The sequence below is a fragment of the Dendroctonus ponderosae genome, unplaced genomic scaffold, assembly GCF_020466585.1.
Source record: "Dendroctonus ponderosae isolate FM_Combo_2020 unplaced genomic scaffold, Dpon_F_20191213v2 Dpon_F_20191213_1, whole genome shotgun sequence".
NCBI classification, from domain to species: domain Eukaryota; kingdom Metazoa; phylum Arthropoda; class Insecta; order Coleoptera; family Curculionidae; genus Dendroctonus; species Dendroctonus ponderosae.
In genome coordinates this window covers 39,740,767-39,762,366 of record NW_026017110.1, presented here as the reverse complement: position 1 = coordinate 39,762,366, position 21,600 = coordinate 39,740,767, and the positions used below count along the sequence as shown (strand labels likewise).

The following is a 21,600-nucleotide window of genomic DNA, read 5'->3' as shown; positions in this document are numbered from 1 at the left end:
TAAGAAAAATGGACCGTTTTAAAAGCTTAACCGAAAACCTTAAACTAGAAGCCAAACATCTGAACAAATGTCAGATAAATAAAACAAACGTACCTAAAATGTGATTGATTCCAGATGTTTTCCTTTCTCTCTAATATTACGTAAATCGGCGGTAAGTGATATAAATATTTGCAAAATAAAGTTAGTTAGTTGTCGATATTGCCTACATACAATTGCTGATTGATTTTGTTGGTTGTCCAAGTACAAGCTGAGTTTGTCGCATAGAGTAACACCTTTGACTGTAGCTGAATATAAAATATTTATATTTTCTAGTTTTTATTTATAATTTCCTTAATATCAATTTGTCTTTCTTTAATCTCTATTTATCATTTGCTAACGTTTAATTGGTTTTGCTTAATACCCATCTAAGACGAAATAGGTACTATAGAAGTGAATATATCTTACACTATGTTATACGAAAATAGGCTGCTATCCGTAACTTGGAAAGTACAATTACAATAATTACGAATAGCTAAGGTGTTAATGTGGTTCCTCCAAGTCAATTCCAGCAGAACGACTTTTTTCAAAAGCATCTTTAATTATTAGATATGATCGTCATCGATTATCCAATGAATGAGCGTGTTGATTACTCTGTTTATGCTCTTGGTCATCCACATTTTGAAAAGCTTGCAATCATTTGTATCATATTATTTTTATGAAGTTCTATGTAGAAAATTAATTTTGATCATAAATAAATTTTCATTTCTTGAAAAATAATTTTTGATTTAGTTTTTAGTAAATTTTGATTTCAAATTGTAATAGTTAATTAATGTCTTTATCATAAGCATTCTATAAAAAATTAAAACTCAAGTAGAAAATAAACTTCCACCAGTTTACCAGACCAGTTTACAATCCACACTGTAATAATTGTTTTTCTAATATCCCTTGCCAGTCCTTACATACAGTTGCTGTATAAACATAATATAATGTAATCCTTGCGACCAATTATATGCATTATTAATAGTTGAGTTTGTTTTATTTACCATTTTTATACCATGCAAGTCTTGGTCTTAGTCTTGTGATAGTACTATTGTTCACAAAATGAACAAGACTACCCACAAAACTCAAACACAGTTTTCATACAAATGAAAATTTGTATGGAAACCAACCAATTTCAGACTCAGATTTTCAGCAATTCAATGTTGATAATTGTGAAAATTTTAAGAAATCCCAGATTTTACCCCAGAAAACGTAAAATTGATCAACAGTCTTTCAATGAACAAATTACCTGTCCTACACATTCCAGAAATTAATGCAAACTTTCTGATAGACACAGGTAGCGGCAGAAGTTTTCTAAAACCTGATTTAGCTTACCAAATTTCCCCAATCTCTATTGATTCAGAATTATTATTTGTCAAAACAGCACGTGCCACTTCAATGCACAATGAAAGAATGCATTTACTAATTTTCGAATATTTTTATTTCCCTGGACATCACAAATTCTATACTGTTAATTTTTCACCAAGATTCATTTATAAATCCACTTTCTAACTAGTATTTGTGCTAGTATCAATTTAAAAGATTTCTATTTACACACCGAAAACGTCACATTACCCTTATATTATCAAACAATACCAACTGAACATCTCAAACCGAACCACCGCAAACATCTCAAAGTGTAAAAGTTCCCGACACACAAAACGATCAATACAACTTAGAATATAGAAATTTTGGTAAAATTGAAATGTCAGCTGCATTAGTAGAAGTCCATAACTACAGTGCAAACACAGTAATACAATTTCTTCCCCATTAAATGTAGATGCAATTGAAGAAACTGAAAATAACATGTTAGGTCAAAGCAAATCTCAAAAATCTACGTTAAAAATATTGTAATGAAGAAGAATACGAAGCTATTCGAAAATGATGTTTTGAATATAAAGATATTTTCTATTGTGAAAACACAGCAGTGAGTTTCACAAATCAAATCAACCAAAAAATAAATTTTTCTTCTGCCTCTCTTCTTCTTCTTTCATTCATACATAAAACAGTAGTAAATTCACAAATTTACAAAATGTTTGAAAACGGCATAATTCAAGAATCCACTTTCAACGCGTAATGAACAATTTCTTAAGAGTAATTCAAATCGAATTTGGTTTAGTTTCCTTAGACGACATAATAATTTTCTCTACCGCCTTACAAGAACATATCGAAAGACTAAAATCTGTTTTCGAAAGATTAAGACAATCAAATTTCAAAGTCTATCTTGATAAAACCCGATCCAAAGAAGTGATTTTAACTATGGGCAATTTGCAATATTGTCGAAAATTGAACAACGCCTCACATCTTGGTTTGCCGTAAAGATTTTGTTGGATGCTTTAAGTTACCTGCAAATATGGGAAACATGCCTGGATGTTTACTTCTACGGTAAAAAAATGTGTTAAATAAACACGACAAATCAGGCTTCAGTGTAGCGTGCAACAATTGGTTTTCGGTCTGGGTGATAATGGGAATATAATTTATAATGGGGAAAAACTTTAAAGTATACATATTTTTACTAAACTTTAACTGTGTAAAGTGTTTTCGTGTTTCGCGTAAAAATTGAGATATGGCGGGTTAGTGCGTGTAGTCTTTTCCAAACTTCAATGCGAGCTGCTATAAGAGTGGGCAACAATTGACTGCGTGAACTATCGAAGGTAATATGTTTAAAAATATTATTTGTGCATTTATAAATTAATCGGATTTTTCAAGTCAATACTTAGAAGATCTAAGTTATCTGAACAGCAGTTATCATAGAATCATAATTAATATTTTGGTAGCTTAACGAATAAAAAATCGTTCATACATTAATTATATTAGGCCTGTGCCGATGTATACGAACTTTGATATAGTAACAAAATTAATAAAGGACCAAAAGGAAAATGTAGTTGAGGTTCCAGCTTTAAGAAAAAAAAATTACATAAGCACGAAAACACTGGAAATAGTCACATAGGGATGCAGTTTAGGGGTTGATAACGGGTTTTTGCGATTTACGGCGAAACCTAACCACTCGGCTTATCCTAAACTTTTATCAAAAATTGCCTTGATCTTTTTTGGTATCTCGAAAGTGTCTTAGAGGTCATTTTATTTGATGAAATGTCTACTTTCAAAATGCTTTTGTGGCTTATTTATCGTTTAACCGATGAAAATTGCGAAAAAATTAAATTGTATTTCTGTTTCATATTTGCCCATTATTTTCAATGATTTTAGATTTTACTCATTATTTCTGCTAATAGTGGAGTATATCTACATAACATAAGATGCTTTTATGTAAGATTATTACAGTTGAAACCATGTTGAAAAAGTTAAATTAAGAACATAAAATCTTTGCTTACACATTTTAAGGCTGGAATGCAACTATGATAAATCTATTTGAAATCTTCTCTCATGGCCGCTTTTAGAGCTTCAAAATACAAAGAAATATCAAGACGAAGTTCTTGGATGAAAAGGGTAGTTTTTTTTGAAATCTTCATGGAAATTAAATCACATATGGACGAGAAAAAAATTAAATACTGAAAAAATGTTTTTTGGCCATTTTGAACGTTAATTTCGGATGATATTAAATCGAATAATTCTAGATTTTCTGTTATCTACAACTTTTGCGCCCCAAATCACGAAAAAACCGTTATCAACAACTAAACTGCATTCCCTTTTAACCACTTCTAGTGATTTCACGTTTAAAATGTTCCTTTTCATAAAGTTAGAACCGCAGCAATATGTTACCTCGATAGTCACCAAACTGTAAGCAATTTGTAATGTAAAGTTTAATAAAATGTCTGTAACATACAACAACAAAGTTCGATATTGTTGTGTGTTATGTTCAGAGACTATAATCTACTATTTGAAGTGTGATTTTTATCAGGGCTTGTGCTCTATTTTAAATTAAAGGACACCTAAGCAGTAAAATCATAAATTTGAAAATTCGACAATAACCGACCGATGCAAATATATAACAGCGGCACTCTGACATCAGGTATATGATGTGCTAATAAGCGGCGGTCGGACAAGTCGACTCAGCTTCTGACGCCTTGTGGCGGTAGCTGGAAGTGTGGAAATTGCCCCATTTATTAGGTAAGGGTGCGCGACCCCTGTCGCTGACACTTACCTCTCCTTTACACCTGCTGCCGACGTCGGGATTATTATTGAGAAACCCCCGCAGCAGAACCGGATTTCGATGATTTGAAGTCCATTAACACCCGTTTCCTTTAGAGAAATTGAAATTTACTGCTCAGAACTGATTGTTTGACACTATTAAGTGATGCTCAAAATTGTATCAAATTAATTTCGATGTATATCGATTTATTTTTGTTAATTCAGCACTGGTTGCATTATTGTCGTTGTGTATTGCAAAGACATGAATAACTAACCTACTGTTGACCACAAGCGATTTAAAGCTCTAATTACAGGTCTTTAAGTTTGCTTTCGATGTCAGTCCTTGTCGAAAATTGTACCCAATTTCAGTTGATTCATACACAAATATAGATGTGTTCAGAAAGAGGAACGAGGAATGAGTGGGATTATGGGTAGTATTTTATATTTTATATTTTCTTCATTTACAGTGTTTTGTACTTCATCTTTGCGGTTATTAAACGAAGATGTCTTGTCAGTTATTATACAGGGTGAATCAAAATTGGCGTCATTCCTTTTAAGGAGTGATAGAGGCTCCCTTGGAGAGTACGAGAAAAATATAGAAATTTTCTAGAAGATATTAACAGTTGAAGATCGAATTTTAACTTTGTTATTAAGCATTATTTTGAAATTGTTCTACGTTTAATTGGTAGCATATTGGAATACTTCAGCATTCAAAAAGAAAAATTATCATCTTTGCTTCAAATTACGAAAATTTTTGATATCAAAAAAGTTCTCTTCTACAATTTTTTGATGAAAAGGCACAGCGGCAATCATATTTTTTGTCATTAACAGATAGTTACAGGTGGATAGCCCTTGTCAATAACTATAACTAACAATAATTTGTTAAACTGTGACTTACTTTGAATCTCCTTTCACGAATTTGCGGATATTCGATTAGTTCAAGGGAAATGCTACAGTAATATAGCAGAAGCTGAAAGAACTCACGCCAACAAAGGGCGAGGAGAGTGGTTCCAGGAAGATAGTGGACGATAGATGATCGGGTTCCAGGCACAGAGGAACACGTATTGGACATAACCGAATCAGGGCCTTCCAGGGGCACTCAGAGCACAATAACTGACACTTTCCCAAGCACCAAATAAATACCGAGGAAGCGCTACGTTCTTACCACTTTTGTACGATACACACAGCACAAGGAGATACAAATGGAGCGTTAATTAACTGAATACGAGAAGGTGCTTGATAAGAGTGGATAATAAGGAAATTACACAGGCACTAGCTTGTTTGGAGTTAACCATTCAAATGTTTGGTCTTGTATGGTTTGAGGGTTGAGGTTATGAGAACAGGTTGACATTTCGTCAACAAATCTTGTTGAATTTACCGTTTATCCTTGTCTATCTTATTGTCAGTCTGTATAATACCATGGTTACCGGAGTTTTAAATAATTACGAAGCCACAGGTATTTGCGCAATGTTAGTTAGGCAGATTACCCTGAAAAACATTGCTGCCGTATTTCTGATTTTTGCAAATTTCTCAATTTTTAATAACAATTAATTTATTTTACTATTTTTTCTGTACTCCTATAACAGCGCCAGACAACACCTCCAGAGGAATGACGCTAATGTTGAATCACCCTGTATTTTGTGAGGAGTTTTAGTTTATTTGGTTTCAGTTTTTCTGTGTATACCTAGATATGTTTATGTAAAGCTTCTGCCGGGTGCATAATAGGTTCATATTCAAAACGCTAGGAAATGTAATAAACAATCCCTCAATTTAGGGTTCAACAAAAATAATTTTATTTCAAACAACAAAGCTGTACATGTTCATTTTTTATTAATCGAAGATCTGGAGCGTCGCTATGTGTTTACTCATCGTTTTAACATACATTTAACGCAACCATCTAGCTAAGAAAAATGTTTCTCTGTTTCTGATTACCGGAAATAGTTTTTGTTATCTTAAATGGACAATATCTGCTTTTTTCTACTGAAGCGACTTCTCAAGATTAACGAAATTACTTGAAAAAAATAAAATTGGGATGACAAGAAGAAATTAGAATTATTCCACCGTATTTAACATATATTTTCTTTTTGTAAATAACTTTTCAATTTAATTTTCAGTATAATTATGTTCTTATTAGTTTTATGCTCATACCTTGAGACAATCACAGAACGTTGTTTTTCATATTTCATTGGGATTCTCTGACTAACTAATATGAATACGTTGTTTAATGTAAAAAAAATAACTCAAAAAGTCAAAGAAATTTAATTTTATTGAAAAATCGGAAATGGAAATTTAAAGCAACACGTAATTTTATTTCCGCTATATAATGGACTATCAGTTTGCATCTTAAAAATTGCACGTTTAGAGAAATTGGTGCAGACATTTTTAGTAGAAGTGCTTTTTCGAGTTTTGCATCTAGGTCTATACCTAATATGGCCTATACCTGGCATAACAAATATAGGAAAATAGAGCCGTTTCACTTCAAGTAAAACGTGCCGTTTTTTTTTTATATTTGAATTATATGTCATGAAAAGGCTAATTTCCGATTAACATATAGGATACCTTGGCTGAAATTTATTTTTTTGCATTTGTTTGCAAAATTTAAAAGCGTTTTGTGTTACTGACCATTGGAAAAGGTATCGAATTGTGTTCATAATACTTAGAGATTATTATTGGTTCTCGTACGATTGGCGACAGTAGGAGAAAGCAGTATTTTCATAGTCTTTGTCAGTAGTCTGTGTATACTGATCGATAAATACGCACTAAAACAATCTTATACGCCCTCTATACAAAATTGTTTTTGCGTGTTTGAAGGTTTGCTTCCACTTCATCGCTTCAATTTGTGTTACAATAAAAGTCACTTTTTGCTGCCGTAAAAAATGTAAGAAAGTACTTTTTATCAGAAAAATGCTTACTGTCGCGGTTTATTATGAGTTAAAAGTTCGACCAGCGTTTCAGTGGGTGCTGCTACAGATTCGACATGAAATTAGTAAATCTACTGGTTGAAAATTATTTATTAACGACAGGAAATTTTAGTAGGTTTACCATATGGACACAGCATCAAATTCGCTATCCCCTCTACAAGTTACTTGTCTGCCACTCAAAGGTAACATGTATAATACTGTCGATTTCAAAACTCTTGGGAGACCAAACAGCAACATTTTTGACACTAGACTCATATGAATTAAACCATTCAGCATTAGATGTCAAATTGTCGTCTTTTAAAAGATTCTATTTTAATAAACTTCTATAATAGAAATGTTTTAAAAAAGTAATTTTTCATATAAAAACCAATAACGGGTAAAAGTTTTATTTAATCATAATAAGCAACTTCTCATCGAAATGTTAATGCAAAATTCACATTCAGCGTTTCTACTGATAATAAGAATATTACTACAGGTTTGTCGTTTGATATCGTTTTAGAGCATTTGATGAGTAGAAATGTTCTCCTGTTCGTCATCTGAAATACCATATTTGCGCATTACCAAATAAAATGAGCATTTCAGAAAATTAACGCGGCGTTCTCCTACTAATATAGTTATTGAAAATAATTCCTTCAAGCTGATTCATTAAATTTCTGTTATTCGACTTAGAAGGTAAAGCACGCTCATTTGTTTTGATAGATAAAATAAATTTTCATGCACAGTGCTCAGCTAGTGATTTCTTATCATTATAAAACTTTATATCTGTACACGTTTAAATTGTGAAATTTCCTATACAGTCCACCAAATTTTATTAATTTCGGATAAAGCAAAGCAATTTAAAAAAATATATTATCCAGCATCTTAAACGAGAATTGGGTTAGAAATAGATTCAGAGTAACCATTAATTAGCTGCTGATAAGAGATGTTAAAAGAAATAACATTGGTTATCAAGTTATACTGCGTTTCGTCTCCATTGGTTGGTTAAAGATTATTATTGACTGTAGTTTCTCTCGTGTTGTTGACCTGTCGCCGCAGATTATGGTGTGTAGTGTTTTTCGCGAAATTCGTGTTCCGAAATTGCCGTTGAGCAAATGAACAAAAAAAGGTGCCTGAGTTTAAAATACGGAAAGTGTTTTTCGTTTAATGAATATAATCGTGTGGTGCACGCAACAAATTTAGAAAATGAGGTTTAAGCAGCAGAACACTCGTCGAATTCTTCCAGCAGGTAAATTACTTCGTTAATGTTTCCAGAAGCTTAGCGATCTGCACCACTGACTATGGATTGTGGTTAGATACAGAATTAAGATTTGACTTGAAAAAAAAATTTCGGATTCTTCAGTGTCTGTATTTGCAGTTTCCAATATATTTTGATTCATTCGATTTTTAACTTCCGCAACTTCTACCTTTGTAAACACCAAATATACAGTATACTGCAATCCCATGTGTAACTGGTATTGACTAAAATAATTTCCGGATGTCCTTTGGAAGCTGCTACATGAAACTGTCGAAAACGTTGCTTCCAATTTTACCATCAAACGCCAAAATCCTAAAAGCAATAATTTCATTATTCCTCTTTCATTCAGCGTTTCTTCTTCAATCAGTCCAAAAGTGTAAAAATTATACAGTTGTTGGTACAATGTTGATGGTGGAACGTTTTGTGACTGTTGTTAAATGCACAATGATTTTGTGTGATTCTGTATCACTGTTTAAAATAATTTTTATTTTAAAAATTAACAAAGCCTTACCTGTACTTTGCTATGTGAAGCATAGCTAACATTTGCAAGTTTCATTGATAAAGGTTTTGATTTCTTCCTCTCTGATAACTCCTATCTGCTAACTTGCGTTTGATTAATCCTACTTCCCGATTGGCATTGCGTTCATGTTACTTCCAGTTGAATTTTGTTCGTTTTAACTAAAATCGTCTTTTAAATTCTTATCTTCGGTTAACTTTTCAATTTTAATTATTCGTCGTTGTTTTTTATGTAACATTTCTTACATATAGAGTTGACCGGCTTGTTGATCTCAGGTTCAGCTGCGGTTCTGGGCTAATTTTCAGAAATTAGGCTATTAGAAAATATAAGTACGTCTTTTATGGAATATTGGTGAATCTTCTCGGCTTACATTATTGTACTAGGTTCTTAAAATCTGAAAAACTGGTTAAACCTAAAACTGAGCTAAAAATGGTAAGAGCTACAACGTGAAAATATCTGAAGATTTCAAAAATACACTTGACGTACGAATATAAACCAATTTCAAATAGTAATCCTGTGATTGGAGCTGCACCTGGATATTTTATTTTCGGGCCGGAAATCTGCTGTTTGTATTTGAACGTTTGACTGATGGTCTTTTAAACACGTTCGCTTTATGATTATTATTTCATATCAATACGAAGAATTTTAATTGTAATTTTTTTAACCAATGTATGTAAGTTATGATACAGGGTATTCTATATCCGGCAAGATACCCTCTTGGGTGTGGGTAGTTTCTTAACTTGGATTATAATTTTAAGCAAAATCTTAAAATCGTAAGAATTATAAAGGTGGACGGAAACAAATAACCAATTATAAAAAGTACTAAAATGTATACGTTTCACTCTTAAACTTTATAAATGAGCCTTATTAAAACACACGCTTGACAAATCCCAAAGGTGGGATAAAGTTCCGGCAATTGTGATATTAGAGATTAGACAATGATGACATTAGGGATTTGGGATGTCAGACGCTTACCTTACGGAGGGCATATAAATAGCCTCTTTGCTATCTGCCTATTATTGAGCCAGATTTTATGAGAAAATTCCATTCTTTTTGTTAGCTACTTGAAAATTAAGATATAAAACCATGGAAATTTAAATAGTTGAGCCTCCTTAACAAATACATTTTGAAACCCTGCAAGGGAAAACCTTTAAATATAGCGACTTTTTATATAAGCGACTCGCGACTTTTAAAGAAAACAGTTGAATTAAAAACTATGATAAAGCGCAAGATTTATCTCAATTATCCAACTTGTTTGCTGCTGTGTTTTGTTGAGAGTCTACTGATTTTCTGTGACTTTTAAGCAAAACCTCAGTCATCCACGTTTCGTCGCGTGAATTACGAAAATTGCTGACTACTACCGTATGTAAAGCGACAGAAAAATACGACTTTCATACTTCATACAACAAGAGTAAAAGAAAATTACATAACTATTATTGAGTTATTGAGCAGCGCATATTTTAGACGCGGAAAACAAAAGAATGTGTCTGCCGGACCATTTGTCAAATGTCAACCTGGTCTTCCAGTAACGCCGAGCATATATTACTCGGTAGCATAACGCGTGCAAAATCTGACAAACTATATGTTATTAATCCCCTTAAGCATCATTACGTGTAAATTACTGGTTTAACTATAAACTTGGCAAGGTGAGAAGATAAATTGTTTGGTGTTAAAATATCGCAGAACCCCGCTGCTTTATACCGAAGCAGAGCGAATGACGCTAACCAAACAGTGAATAATAAAATAATAAACAGAAGCTTTCATATCAGCTCATAGATCTAAATTAGTTCAGCTTCAGTAACACACTCGCCATTAGTTCTGAGTATATTTTTATATTTTTCAAAGTACATTGAGAAATAAATCCTTATAGCTAGCAACAAATAAAATAGTTGATTGCACTGCTGTTATCGAAAAAACAATTACTAATCTGGAATGAAAAAGTAATAAATTGACTTATTATTGCCATTAATATAACTTATTGGCAACTTACTAAGAATTGTATTATTATAGACAAGAAAATATGAAATTAATTGAACGAAACACATACAGGGTGATTCAAAATTGGCGTCATTCCTTTTAAGGAGTAATAGGGGCTCCCTTATTGAATATTGATATTTTTTTATCGATAATTTCTAGAAAATAGTAACAGTTGTAAATCGAATTTCAACTTTGATATTAGGCATTATTCTGAAATTGTTCGATGTTTAATTGGTAGCATATTGGAATACTTAAGCATTCAAAAAGAAAAATTAGGATCTTTGCTTCAAATTATGACAAATTTTTATATTAAAAAAGTTGTTTTCTACAATTTTTTGTTGAATAGTCAAAGCGGCAATGATGTTTTTTGTTATTAACAAATAGTTACAGGTACATAGCCTTTGTCAATAATAACAATAATTTGTCAAACTGCGACTTACTTTGATGTTTCTTTCACGAATTTACGGATATGCGTTTAGTTCTCGGGAAATGCCAGAGTAGGATAGCAGAAGCTGTAAGAACTCACGCCAACAAAGGACTTGAGGTACTGAAGATTGGCCTCAGGAAGATAATAGACGGCAATAAATGTTGGCGTTCCAGACATAGAGGAACAAGTCTTGGACATCATTGCAGCAGAGCCTTCCAGGGGTGCTCAGAGCACAATAACTGACACCTGCCCAAGCAGGAGGAATACCGAGGAAGGAACCTTCCTACCACGTATGTAAGATACACACAGCACACTGACACATTAAACCAATGGATTAATTAACACCGGTACAAATTGAGCAGGAGTTAATTAACCGAATACGAGATGCTGCTCGATAAGAGTTGATAATAAGGAGATTACACAGGAACTAACTTGTTTCGAGTTAGTGACAAATGTAATGTATACTTGTAAACATAAATTCGAGGTTATGAGGACATTAATTGACATTTTGAAAAGGTGCGTCATAGATAAAGACATACGTTCCGAGTTCCAAAGAATCATGTTGAATTTACCGTTTATCCTTTTCTATTTTATTGTCACTTTCTGTATAATTCCATGGTTACCTGAGTTTTTAATAATTACAAAGCAACAAGTATTCCTATAAAGTTAATTATGCAGATTACCTAGAACAACATTGCTCTTGATACCTTGAAAAACATCACCCTGTATACATTTTTCACATCTATCAATTTTTTTTTTCAGTTTTAAAAGTGGGTTACTGTATAGCACTTCTTGATTCGTGACATCTGCATACCGGCTTACTGTAATTTGTAATCAAATTAATAATTCGAGGTTATGAGTTTTGAAATAGGTTCCGTCATTCAACGATTCCTGTTGAATTTACCGTCTCTTTCTTATCTATCTATCTTACTGTCTCTTTCTGTATAATTCGATGGTTACCGGAGTTTTAAATAATTACGAAGCGACAGGTATTTACGTAATGTTAATTAGGCAGATTCCCTTAAAAACATTGTTACCGTCTTTTTGATATAGTTTTTTGCAAATTTCTCAGTTTTTAGTAACAATTGATTTTTTAAAACTATTTTTTCTGTACTTCTAAAACACCGCCAGACAACACCTCCAGAGGAATGACGCCAATTTTGAATCACCCKGTATWCAGMMAAGTATTATSTKYATCGTATTATTATGCTGCACGTTTGGACTCATTAAGTATCCWAGTGACTAAACWRTRRYCAAAGTGWYGTTMAATAAYTGTAKKYTACACCAAYAGWTTTCTCTAGTGAAAMMTWGAAGCAAGTATWAGCCTGAAAAWATRTMTTYTGTKTMCTRKMTTCTAACAAAGATGTGACTTGAGAAACAGGGTTGTGAGGTATTCAATTTTAGAAACAATTTATATTTTCGTGTCGTCAACATAAAATCTTAAATCTGAATTTCTGTGTGTACTGTTACCTTTTGAGGTATCTATTTTGAATTAGTAGTCAATTTTGGCACAACCAGTTGCACATAGTCGCAATTTTTCGTTTATTTTATTTACGATTTTTTGGTCATTGCCCCTGCTCGTACACATTAATGTGACATCCGCCCAAAAGTTAATAAAATAAAGAAATTATTAAATATCCTATTTCCAGCATCTGCATAGATTCCAAATAGCAAGAATTCCCAGAATAATGTCGTGTACATCACCATATCTGCTAACTATTAGAATAACTGCAACCTCTTTCTCATAAAATGTTTTATTGAGATAATGTTGGATAAAGAAAACCGTTGTTGTACCGTGTAACGATCAGTTTTTACTAACTGCAACTACCAGCTATTAACGCTGGGCTTTTCAGACTTGCCAATAATTAATGCACAAATGGCGACAAATTTCAATTTTGGGACATCTTTTACAAGTTTAATGACTTGTTGACAACAAATGCTATGTTTCATAAATTGTAAATCTACTTTTTTCTGTCAAGGGACAAGGTTTTCCTGATAATACCGGAATATTAGGTTTAAGGTGTTTCTTTACGTTTTCTGTATTTGGAAGGACGGACGTTCTTTAGAACTAGAGAGGGGCAAATTTTCAGTTAAACTATCATGGGCGACTTTTGCCATAGCCATGATAATTTGTGGAAGATTTAAAATATCTTCACTCCCCATTAAAATCTGGTAGAGCTTGGTATCTTTTTCGTGGCTTCACGATTATCATTACAGCCAGCATTGAGCAACCCTGTATGTTACAGTTTATCGATTATCACATAATATACCGAACGCCATTTGGCAGCCAACGTATTAATAAAGCATTACGTGTGTATACATGTATGTATTAATGTTCAGGAGTACCATTCCAACTAAAAGCAGGAAGAAATAAAGTTAGAAGAGATCTAAAAAAATCAAAGGAGCCATCGGAAAACACCCAGGTCATATAAAATTCACTGTTGATTTATCCACATTAAACATATCTGGGGAGCACATTCCATAATAAACAAACGATTATAATATACATATCAGCGTTCAAATTAAAGTAGACCACATTTCTGATCCAGACATTTTCTAAAATAAGTCAGTGCTATTTGCTGTAAACATAAAAAATTTCACAATTTGCAATTATTTTTCATTCTTAAATATTTATTTATTTTATATTATCATATATTATTTTCATATTTAGTCAAAATAATTGAAGTTTTTTGAAATATCGATATTCTATTATTAGAAACTGATCTTAGATCCTGGAGACAGGTGAAAATGATGAAAGTGGATAATTATACCAAATTTACTGATAGAGCATCACGGATGTGACTTATTTTAACTATAGATCAAGAGCTTATAAGGAACGGAAACTAATGTTTTTAAGTGAGGTTGCGTGGTGAAGTTGAGCCGTTTGATGAAGAATTGTGCAGTTTTATGGCAAAATTTACGTCCCAAATGTACAAATTGATCTGTAGATAATCATATCTTCACGATGGGAATTTAATTAGGAAACGAAATCTCACAACTCTAAATTCTTTCCAACTGATTAGAGTGACGAATTTGTAGTTATATCATAAAAATGATCCATTTTTGCTCATTTCGTCAATAAGTTCTAAACTTAAAAATTTCTTATTTGACACTTTGAATTATGTTAAGAATTTTTTAAATAATTTTTCTGTTATGTCTTTATTTATTAAATGAATACGAACACGTGGGATAAAACTAGCTCTCTTTCACTAAAGAATAAAATATGAGTGAGAATAAAACACTCGAAAATGTACGAAGTCTTTGACCTATAACTTGTTGGCGTCTACTCAGGTTTCCGTCGCCATTAACTGTCGCTCAGGTATAAAAGTAGGATGCCAAAATATTTTTAATTTTTATTTCTACTCTACCTCAACTGAGGTGTTAGTGTCAGCTTTATTAATGAGTTTTCCTTGATACAAATGGGTTAAAGTAAATGTTTTTCTTAGAATATGAACGTTGATGTATATGCAGAACACAGCGTAAAATACGTACTTAATGGAACTAACTTCGGAGGCCTAATTACAAATTTTTGTACATTAGTCGTACTATTTCAGGTTTTTCAGTTGGTGTTATTTACTTTTAAGGAATAGGGTGAAGATACTGGTCACTAAAATAATTAGTTACTGTATTATTGGATCATTATGAAAATAAGGAAAACAATTTTTTGTACATTATTATTTTGTACATCATTACTACAAGTAAGCCAGGCCTCTGCACAGGTAATCAATTGTATTACCTACCTCTATAGAAATTTACAGATTAGCATTTGTATTGTTTTTAACTAGTTAAATAAATAAATAAATTTGGTACCTACCAATTTCAATAATAAAAGAGTGATGTTATATACCTAATAACTCTTAATAACACACATAATCTTACTCATGGATTTGGATTCATGGGACTCTGGGAAATCAGAAATTAAAAATCAAAATGTTTGCTTATAGAATCTAAGTAACTACACAACGTATGTTAATAAGAGGCCAAGTGATTTGTCATCGATAAATTTTAAATCAATTTTAAACGTTTGAACTTCGTTTCTTCTTCATTTCAAAGTAAACTACCTACTCAAATCAAATTGTTGCATATACAAAAGTATTGTATTTCAAACACTCCACGGTAGAGGAAACGTGCACTGTATAAGTACATGAAAGATAGTTTACCCACAAATTCACTTCAATATTGAATACGGAAAATTAATTTTTACAAGAAGCCGGTTTCCATATTTGCCATTCGTCTTCTTAACATGCTATGTAAATGATGGTAGAACTTTTCACTCTGCCCACATATATTATACCTATAGCCTGCAACGGTTGCACACCAAATTTTAATAATGTTAGTTACAACTTTTAAAAAATTGTGTGCGCAAGTTTTGTCTGTTGATATTTACAATTACAAATTTACATTTACATTTACAAATTTACTGTAATTTTTGTATGTGTTAAACTTCTGCATAAAAATGAAACATTTGATGTTTAATAATACATTCTAGACACCAAATGTGATAATTTACAGATAACTTCTGCTACTTTATTTTGCACTAAAATAATGATAATTTTATTTTACTTTCTTAAAGTAATTATCTGACTTAAGGTATTTTGTAAGCTTTTCAAGTTGTAAAAATGTTAGGTCATAGATCGATCGGAACATAAATGACCTATTAAAATTATAATGGTCACATATCAAAGCGACCATTAATAAAATAACCCAATAACAACATAATTCAAATTCGTAAAATCTAATTCGAGTGCTAAATTTATCCCTGGGAATTATGCTATTCCATTTATTCGTGTCGTATAATTATAAACGTGAAACAGCGTAAATACCTTTTGTAAATTATATTTATTATTCATGCAAATGTTAAAACATACGTGATATTTTTGTAAATATTCAAGTCATTTTTAAATCTAGATATAGGTTATTTCAACAATAGGTTTCAATTCCTACTTAGAATATTTACGTTTTGTTATGGTTATACGAAAATACACACCTACGGTTATTAGGTTCGCAGTTATTTATACATTTTAGTCGAACTGATCTTTTTGGCGTTAAAATTTTCATATTTTATTTGGGCTGGTACATATCTCTCTGCTGTTGGGTTCTTTTGATTAATCAAAGAGCAGTTAGTATTTGACTATTTGGCAGTATTTTGGAAAAAGCTTATTTCGTTATATTGCGAAAAAGTTAGTTATTTGTACTGTTGCCAGGATAATATTTCTGATGTTTGTAATCAACTTATCAAAACTAGCCTTTGTTGTTTTGTTTCAGCTTATTTGAAATTTAATTCTATTAAAAACCCTCGCATAATAATTACCAAATTTGGACTCAGGTTGTTTTCAATGTAATTTTTGCATTATGTTTCTTTTTGGTGGTCTATCAAAATCCCTGTGGAATACAGTTTTTTTTATTTTTAATTTTAAAATCGAATATTAAAGTTATAATTTATACCTTGAATCTTAAGTCTCACTATGTGCAGAACAATAACAGATGACATGTTTTTTCACCGGTGCGTTGTCGGTTATTTTATACAGAGCAGATTTTCTAATACGAGAAAGTCTACGCAAAGGCTAGCTAGAGACAATAGATTTATTTACATTTCCTTGTAATTTCTTGTCTCGAAACCAATGATAGCTGCCTGAAACTCTCACATCAAATCTCTCAGTCAAGGCAGTAACATCTAAAATTTGATTTGCTATTTAATTAGCTTCTTTTAAGAAGTGACCTAAAATCAATGTACGGATCTTGATCTGATCAGTATATTTTGTATATCCACTTCTCCCATACTTATTGTATATTTATCGATCTCCAGAACATTTTTACCTCTCTCCAGGATCTTAGTTCCGTTTCTAATAGAAGAATAGAATGGCGATATTTCAAATGAAATTTCAGTTCTTCTGACAAAAATATGGCAGTTTGAAGTTTCTGGAGGGAACTTCAATCGTCTGGTCGATAAATTTAATAAAATTTAAGGTTTCAAATTAAAAAGGCAAATTCTCTGGTTTTAATGCTTGTTTCTTCCAAACTCAACATAAGACTATGTTGACTTTCTCTGTTTATGAGCACTGCCTATAGACGTGCCTCGTGCACGTCATACAGTATAAAGTTAGAAATATTAGGTTGACTTTATTCCTCGTTCCAGTTTTTTCGAAAAATTCACTTTTACTGGCCTTGAATTGTGGGTCTTTGATGCGATTAACTTTTGGTCTTTCTGGTTTGCACTCTTTTTAGTTTAGTATTTATTGAATGTCCGCATTCTGTACTTCCAAATCTTCTAGCGTCTTCAGGAGAAGGCGGTAAGAGGTAGAGAAGTTAATGGTAGGCTAATGATTTAAATGTAGGAAGCGGGTGTGTACACATTGAAGAAAATCCAGTTAAAGATGTATGTATGTAATAAAGTGTGTATATAATTCAGGGTGTGATTTAATTCAACCTTGGATATCAAAAATGGGCAAGCGCTTCCGACTGTTAAGTCATCATCAGGGTCTGCTGGAAAACGCAAAAAGTAGTGATAAGCACCCTTGGGAGTCAAGAACATGAATAGAATAAAATATGGTATAAACTAAACAAATTATAAGCAAACACCAAAAGTGCAGAACAAAGCTTGCCAACCAGTGGAAAGGCGGTCAGAGAAACACAAAGAACACGAAGGCAAATGGACTAACATGAAACTGCTGCGCACTTCCAGCCGCAATCAAGTTGGTTTTGGCTTAACTTTCGGCTTCTGGGTGGAGTAGTAGTTGAAAGAGCTGCCGGTTTAGTGGGTGAGGAATTTCGGGTGGGTTCTGGGCTGATTCATTTAGGATTAGTTGTGGTTTCTCTGGGGCTGGAGAAATTTTTTGGACGTAAGAGATACCGATGTCCACTTTATTGTTAATTCAGTTAAGCTTTCGCTTAGCCTCATTTTCCAGTTTAAGATCTGGTTACATGGACACTTCAAACTGGCAAGTTGAGAGTCTGGTTGGCACTACATTTGGTGAGAATGTGACCGTATTTCTGGCAGTTTTTGCACTGCGGGATGTGTTTGATATTGAATGGGTTATTAGTTCTCTGTGGCTCTATGGGCACAGAGAGGTTTTGGAGGTGGGTGACTTAGGTAAAGTTGGTTTGAGATTTGGGCAGAAGTACTTTAACCATGTTGAACATTTTTTTCGAGTGCTCAAGCCGGAAAAAGTGGGTTTGCTCTAGGGAGAATCCCAGAGCGGATATTTCGTTGTTCATGTCCTAGGTGTCCATGCGGGCGTCGAGACCTTTAATGATGCAAGACAGTCAGTATCCTGTCTTCTTGGCGACTGTGGGAGATATATTGAATTTTATTGGTTTTTAGGAGTTGGATGATTGATGTCTGATGTATGGCTTGGGCGGAGTAGATGAAAATGCGTGCGGCTGAGTTTTGAATTGTGATTTCGTGCCGGGCTAAAATATCCTGAAAATTACACCAGTCTGGTGAATTGCGATGAGTGTTGAGACTTTTTGCGGTTTAGGGTTGGAGGACGGTTTTGATGAGGTTTGTTTGGTTCTTTTGGAGTGCTCAGGGGCGGGAAGTTATATGCTTCCTGAGCTTGCTTAGATTGATCCAAAACTCACAGCCACAAAACTCGCAGGTTTCAGGGCTACTTCGAGGCGGATTCTGTCGTTACTTCGTTTGGGTGGGCTCTGGCGAGTGGGCGATTTTTGGAAAACTGCTTTAGGACAGCATTAAGTTGGATTTGGCGAGCTTGTATAATTTGGGTTAGCAGTTGAATTTGGGCGTTTTGAAACTCATTCTCGACCATGAGAGCAGCTTCTACCCGGAAAGAGGCGTTGACGGCCGTACCTTTCTGTCTTCTTGAAAGGTTTCACTTTCAGCTTTTCGCTTTTCCTGCGACTTATGCTTTGGTTTATTCATTATTTTCACTTTTGCATAGAACACGTGGTTTTGATGATTCTCTGAAAGGGGTCTCGAGTCTCGAAAGTGATGTGAGTTTGTTTTTTGAAAAATCCGTCGTTTGGACTTTGGCATGCTCATTGGTAGACTGACGCTAAGTGAATCTCACTTGCGTTGGCGAATTAGGTTGCTTGTAATAATCAGTACAACATGGATTTCGTTTTTCACCTAGGAATATTGAATATATTTTAGGTATCCACCACCAATATGTTTAGAGTATTTAAGGTGTCCAGTAACATCTTTGCGAATGTTGGAAATTTATTAGCTCGTATAATAAAAAAAATAACCACAAATGCGTTGTAACTCTAACATGTTCAACAAATTTTTTTGCTGCTGTAATATTTTTTGAAAAGTTTCGTTTATTCGCGATTCTTGGTAATTCAGGAAATTGAATAATTTTCGAGCAACTTTTGAGTCACTTTATATCAAAAAGTATGAATTAATTGATGTGTATTTACTTCAGTTTGAACTAAAACCTCAATTTAAGAATACTTTTAGTTTTTGACGCAAAATGTGATAATTTTAAATAAACTCCTGTTTTGAGAAACGTTCTCAGTCTTTGGTTCATTTTTACTGATCCAGTTAAGTTGCCAATGCTTTAATCCTCTTTGCCGCATAGAAACAAAAACTTTTTTTTATATATGTAAAACATAATTTTTTTAATATTTCTTGTTTTCAAGTGTTTAGTTTCTTAATTGAAAGTCTGTATAGCCGTCTAAATGGCCAATACAATATTCACAAAAATTCAAGGGAAATCATACTTTTCTTTCCTGGAGGCGGCCTGATACTCAAATATCTTTTATTACACATATTCCAAATTACTCGAAATAAAAGAAAATAAAATGAATTATTATAGGTGGCAGCATTTACAATTAATCTGGCAGTACAATCAAATTAGAGCATACTGTTGGTCAGTTGAGTGGATTTTATTACACTGACAACGGATAGGTATCCGGTATCCGTTAAATCCGAATAAAATCCGTTTATGAGTTCCACGTAATGCGCGGCCGAAAACAATCAATTCGAACCTCGGACAATAACGCAACGAATTTATAGACGTCATTAAATGCCCCGCTCTTGATTTTCACGATAAAACAAGCCCACTAAAATTTGCAGATAGTAATCATTGAAGTTGAAATTTATCAATTAATAAATTTTGTTAATTAGCATTATAAACGAGGGGGACGGAATTGAATTTACGAGCCGAGGGATGTTTATTGAAATCGACTACCTATTCAAGTACACTATTTGCCCATTGTGATTAATATGCTGAACTTATTTTAATTTCAGACATAGTCGATAGTTTAAAAATACCTATCTATTGCTGTGCTATAGAGTACAACAAATATCCTGTTCAGAATACATACAACATATTCTCATAAAAAAGTGGAGCTAAGACGGAAAAATATTTGTAAAACTTCAGGTGTTGAGGTCCCATTGAAATTGGGACCAACGTATAGAAACTGGTCGATTATAAAAATTTGGAAAGCCACAACTAAACTAAGAATAAAAATTGAAGAAAATTCAATAAAAAGAATGATAAACAGGTTAATGAAAATAAATTTGCACATGTTACAGGCTCCAGTTCTAACACGTGGAGCCAAGTGATTTAAATTGTTAAAAATGTACGGGCGTTTTAATTATGCTAACCTAAACTATCCCAAGCACAAAGTAACCCAAACAAACAAGCTGATCAAAATTAAACTGAATTTATAAATAACAAAAATGGCCGCTAAATCATAAGAAAGAAAAATAGAGATATGTAAAACAAAACATTGTAATTTTGACCAAAAACAGCATAAAAAAACAAACAAAAAGTGCTGAGATTGGGATCTCGTGGGTACTCTTATTATCGTGAGCCAAATACGGCAGAAAAGCCCCTAATTTTAAGATTGACCAAAAAAATTCTTGCTGTATCGCCTAGCATTTAAATTTATTTAGAATGACTGAAACTGAATTTTAATCGCAATGCTTTGAGAACAGTTACCCAAGAAAGGCTTTGAATCTGTTAGTTTGCATCAGCTCAATATCATTCCTTGGAAAAATAGTTGTACTAGAATTAATTATTATTTATATTTCAGACATTGACAATAGACAATTGATATTCGACTATGAAGGCTTTCACGGCCGGTCAGATTACATTTAGGAATGTTTTCCGGGCTTTGAAGCCGTGGTCTATCGGAATTTCTTCCTGACGTTTCGTCCACATTTGCGGTGGACATTTTCAAAGGCGAGGAGGCAGTGGGCGAAGTGATCTCCCGTGCTTTCCGACTAAGAATGATTCAACTGCTGAATTTCCAGTCGTATTTATGCAGCCCAGCGGTGTATGCTCATGCGTGGGGGATGGGTGGAGGTTCCAACGCTTCGGCGCACATGCTGTTTGGCGCAAAACGCGCTTCCCATCTGGATTGAGTGCCGTAATTTCTTCTTTTCTGTTAAAATTGTTTTGGTGTTTAAATATTTCGATGGCCTCCCTGGTGAGTCTCGGGTAGTATC

The 21,600-nt window shown here is 33.2% G+C and overlaps 1 protein-coding gene across 1 annotated transcript in view; it reads left to right on the top strand.

Moving 5' to 3' along the window:
- Positions 1–7,865: 7,865 nt before the first annotated feature.
- LOC109532999 (zinc finger protein 1) overlaps positions 7,866–21,600 on the top strand; it is a 416,629-nt gene continuing 402,894 nt past the window's right edge. Inside the window, exon 1 of the mRNA XM_048661204.1 lies at positions 7,866–8,253. Coding sequence (XP_048517161.1) covers positions 8,211–8,253 — 43 coding nt within the window. The 5' untranslated portion in view covers positions 7,866–8,210. The remainder of the gene's footprint in view (positions 8,254–21,600) is intronic.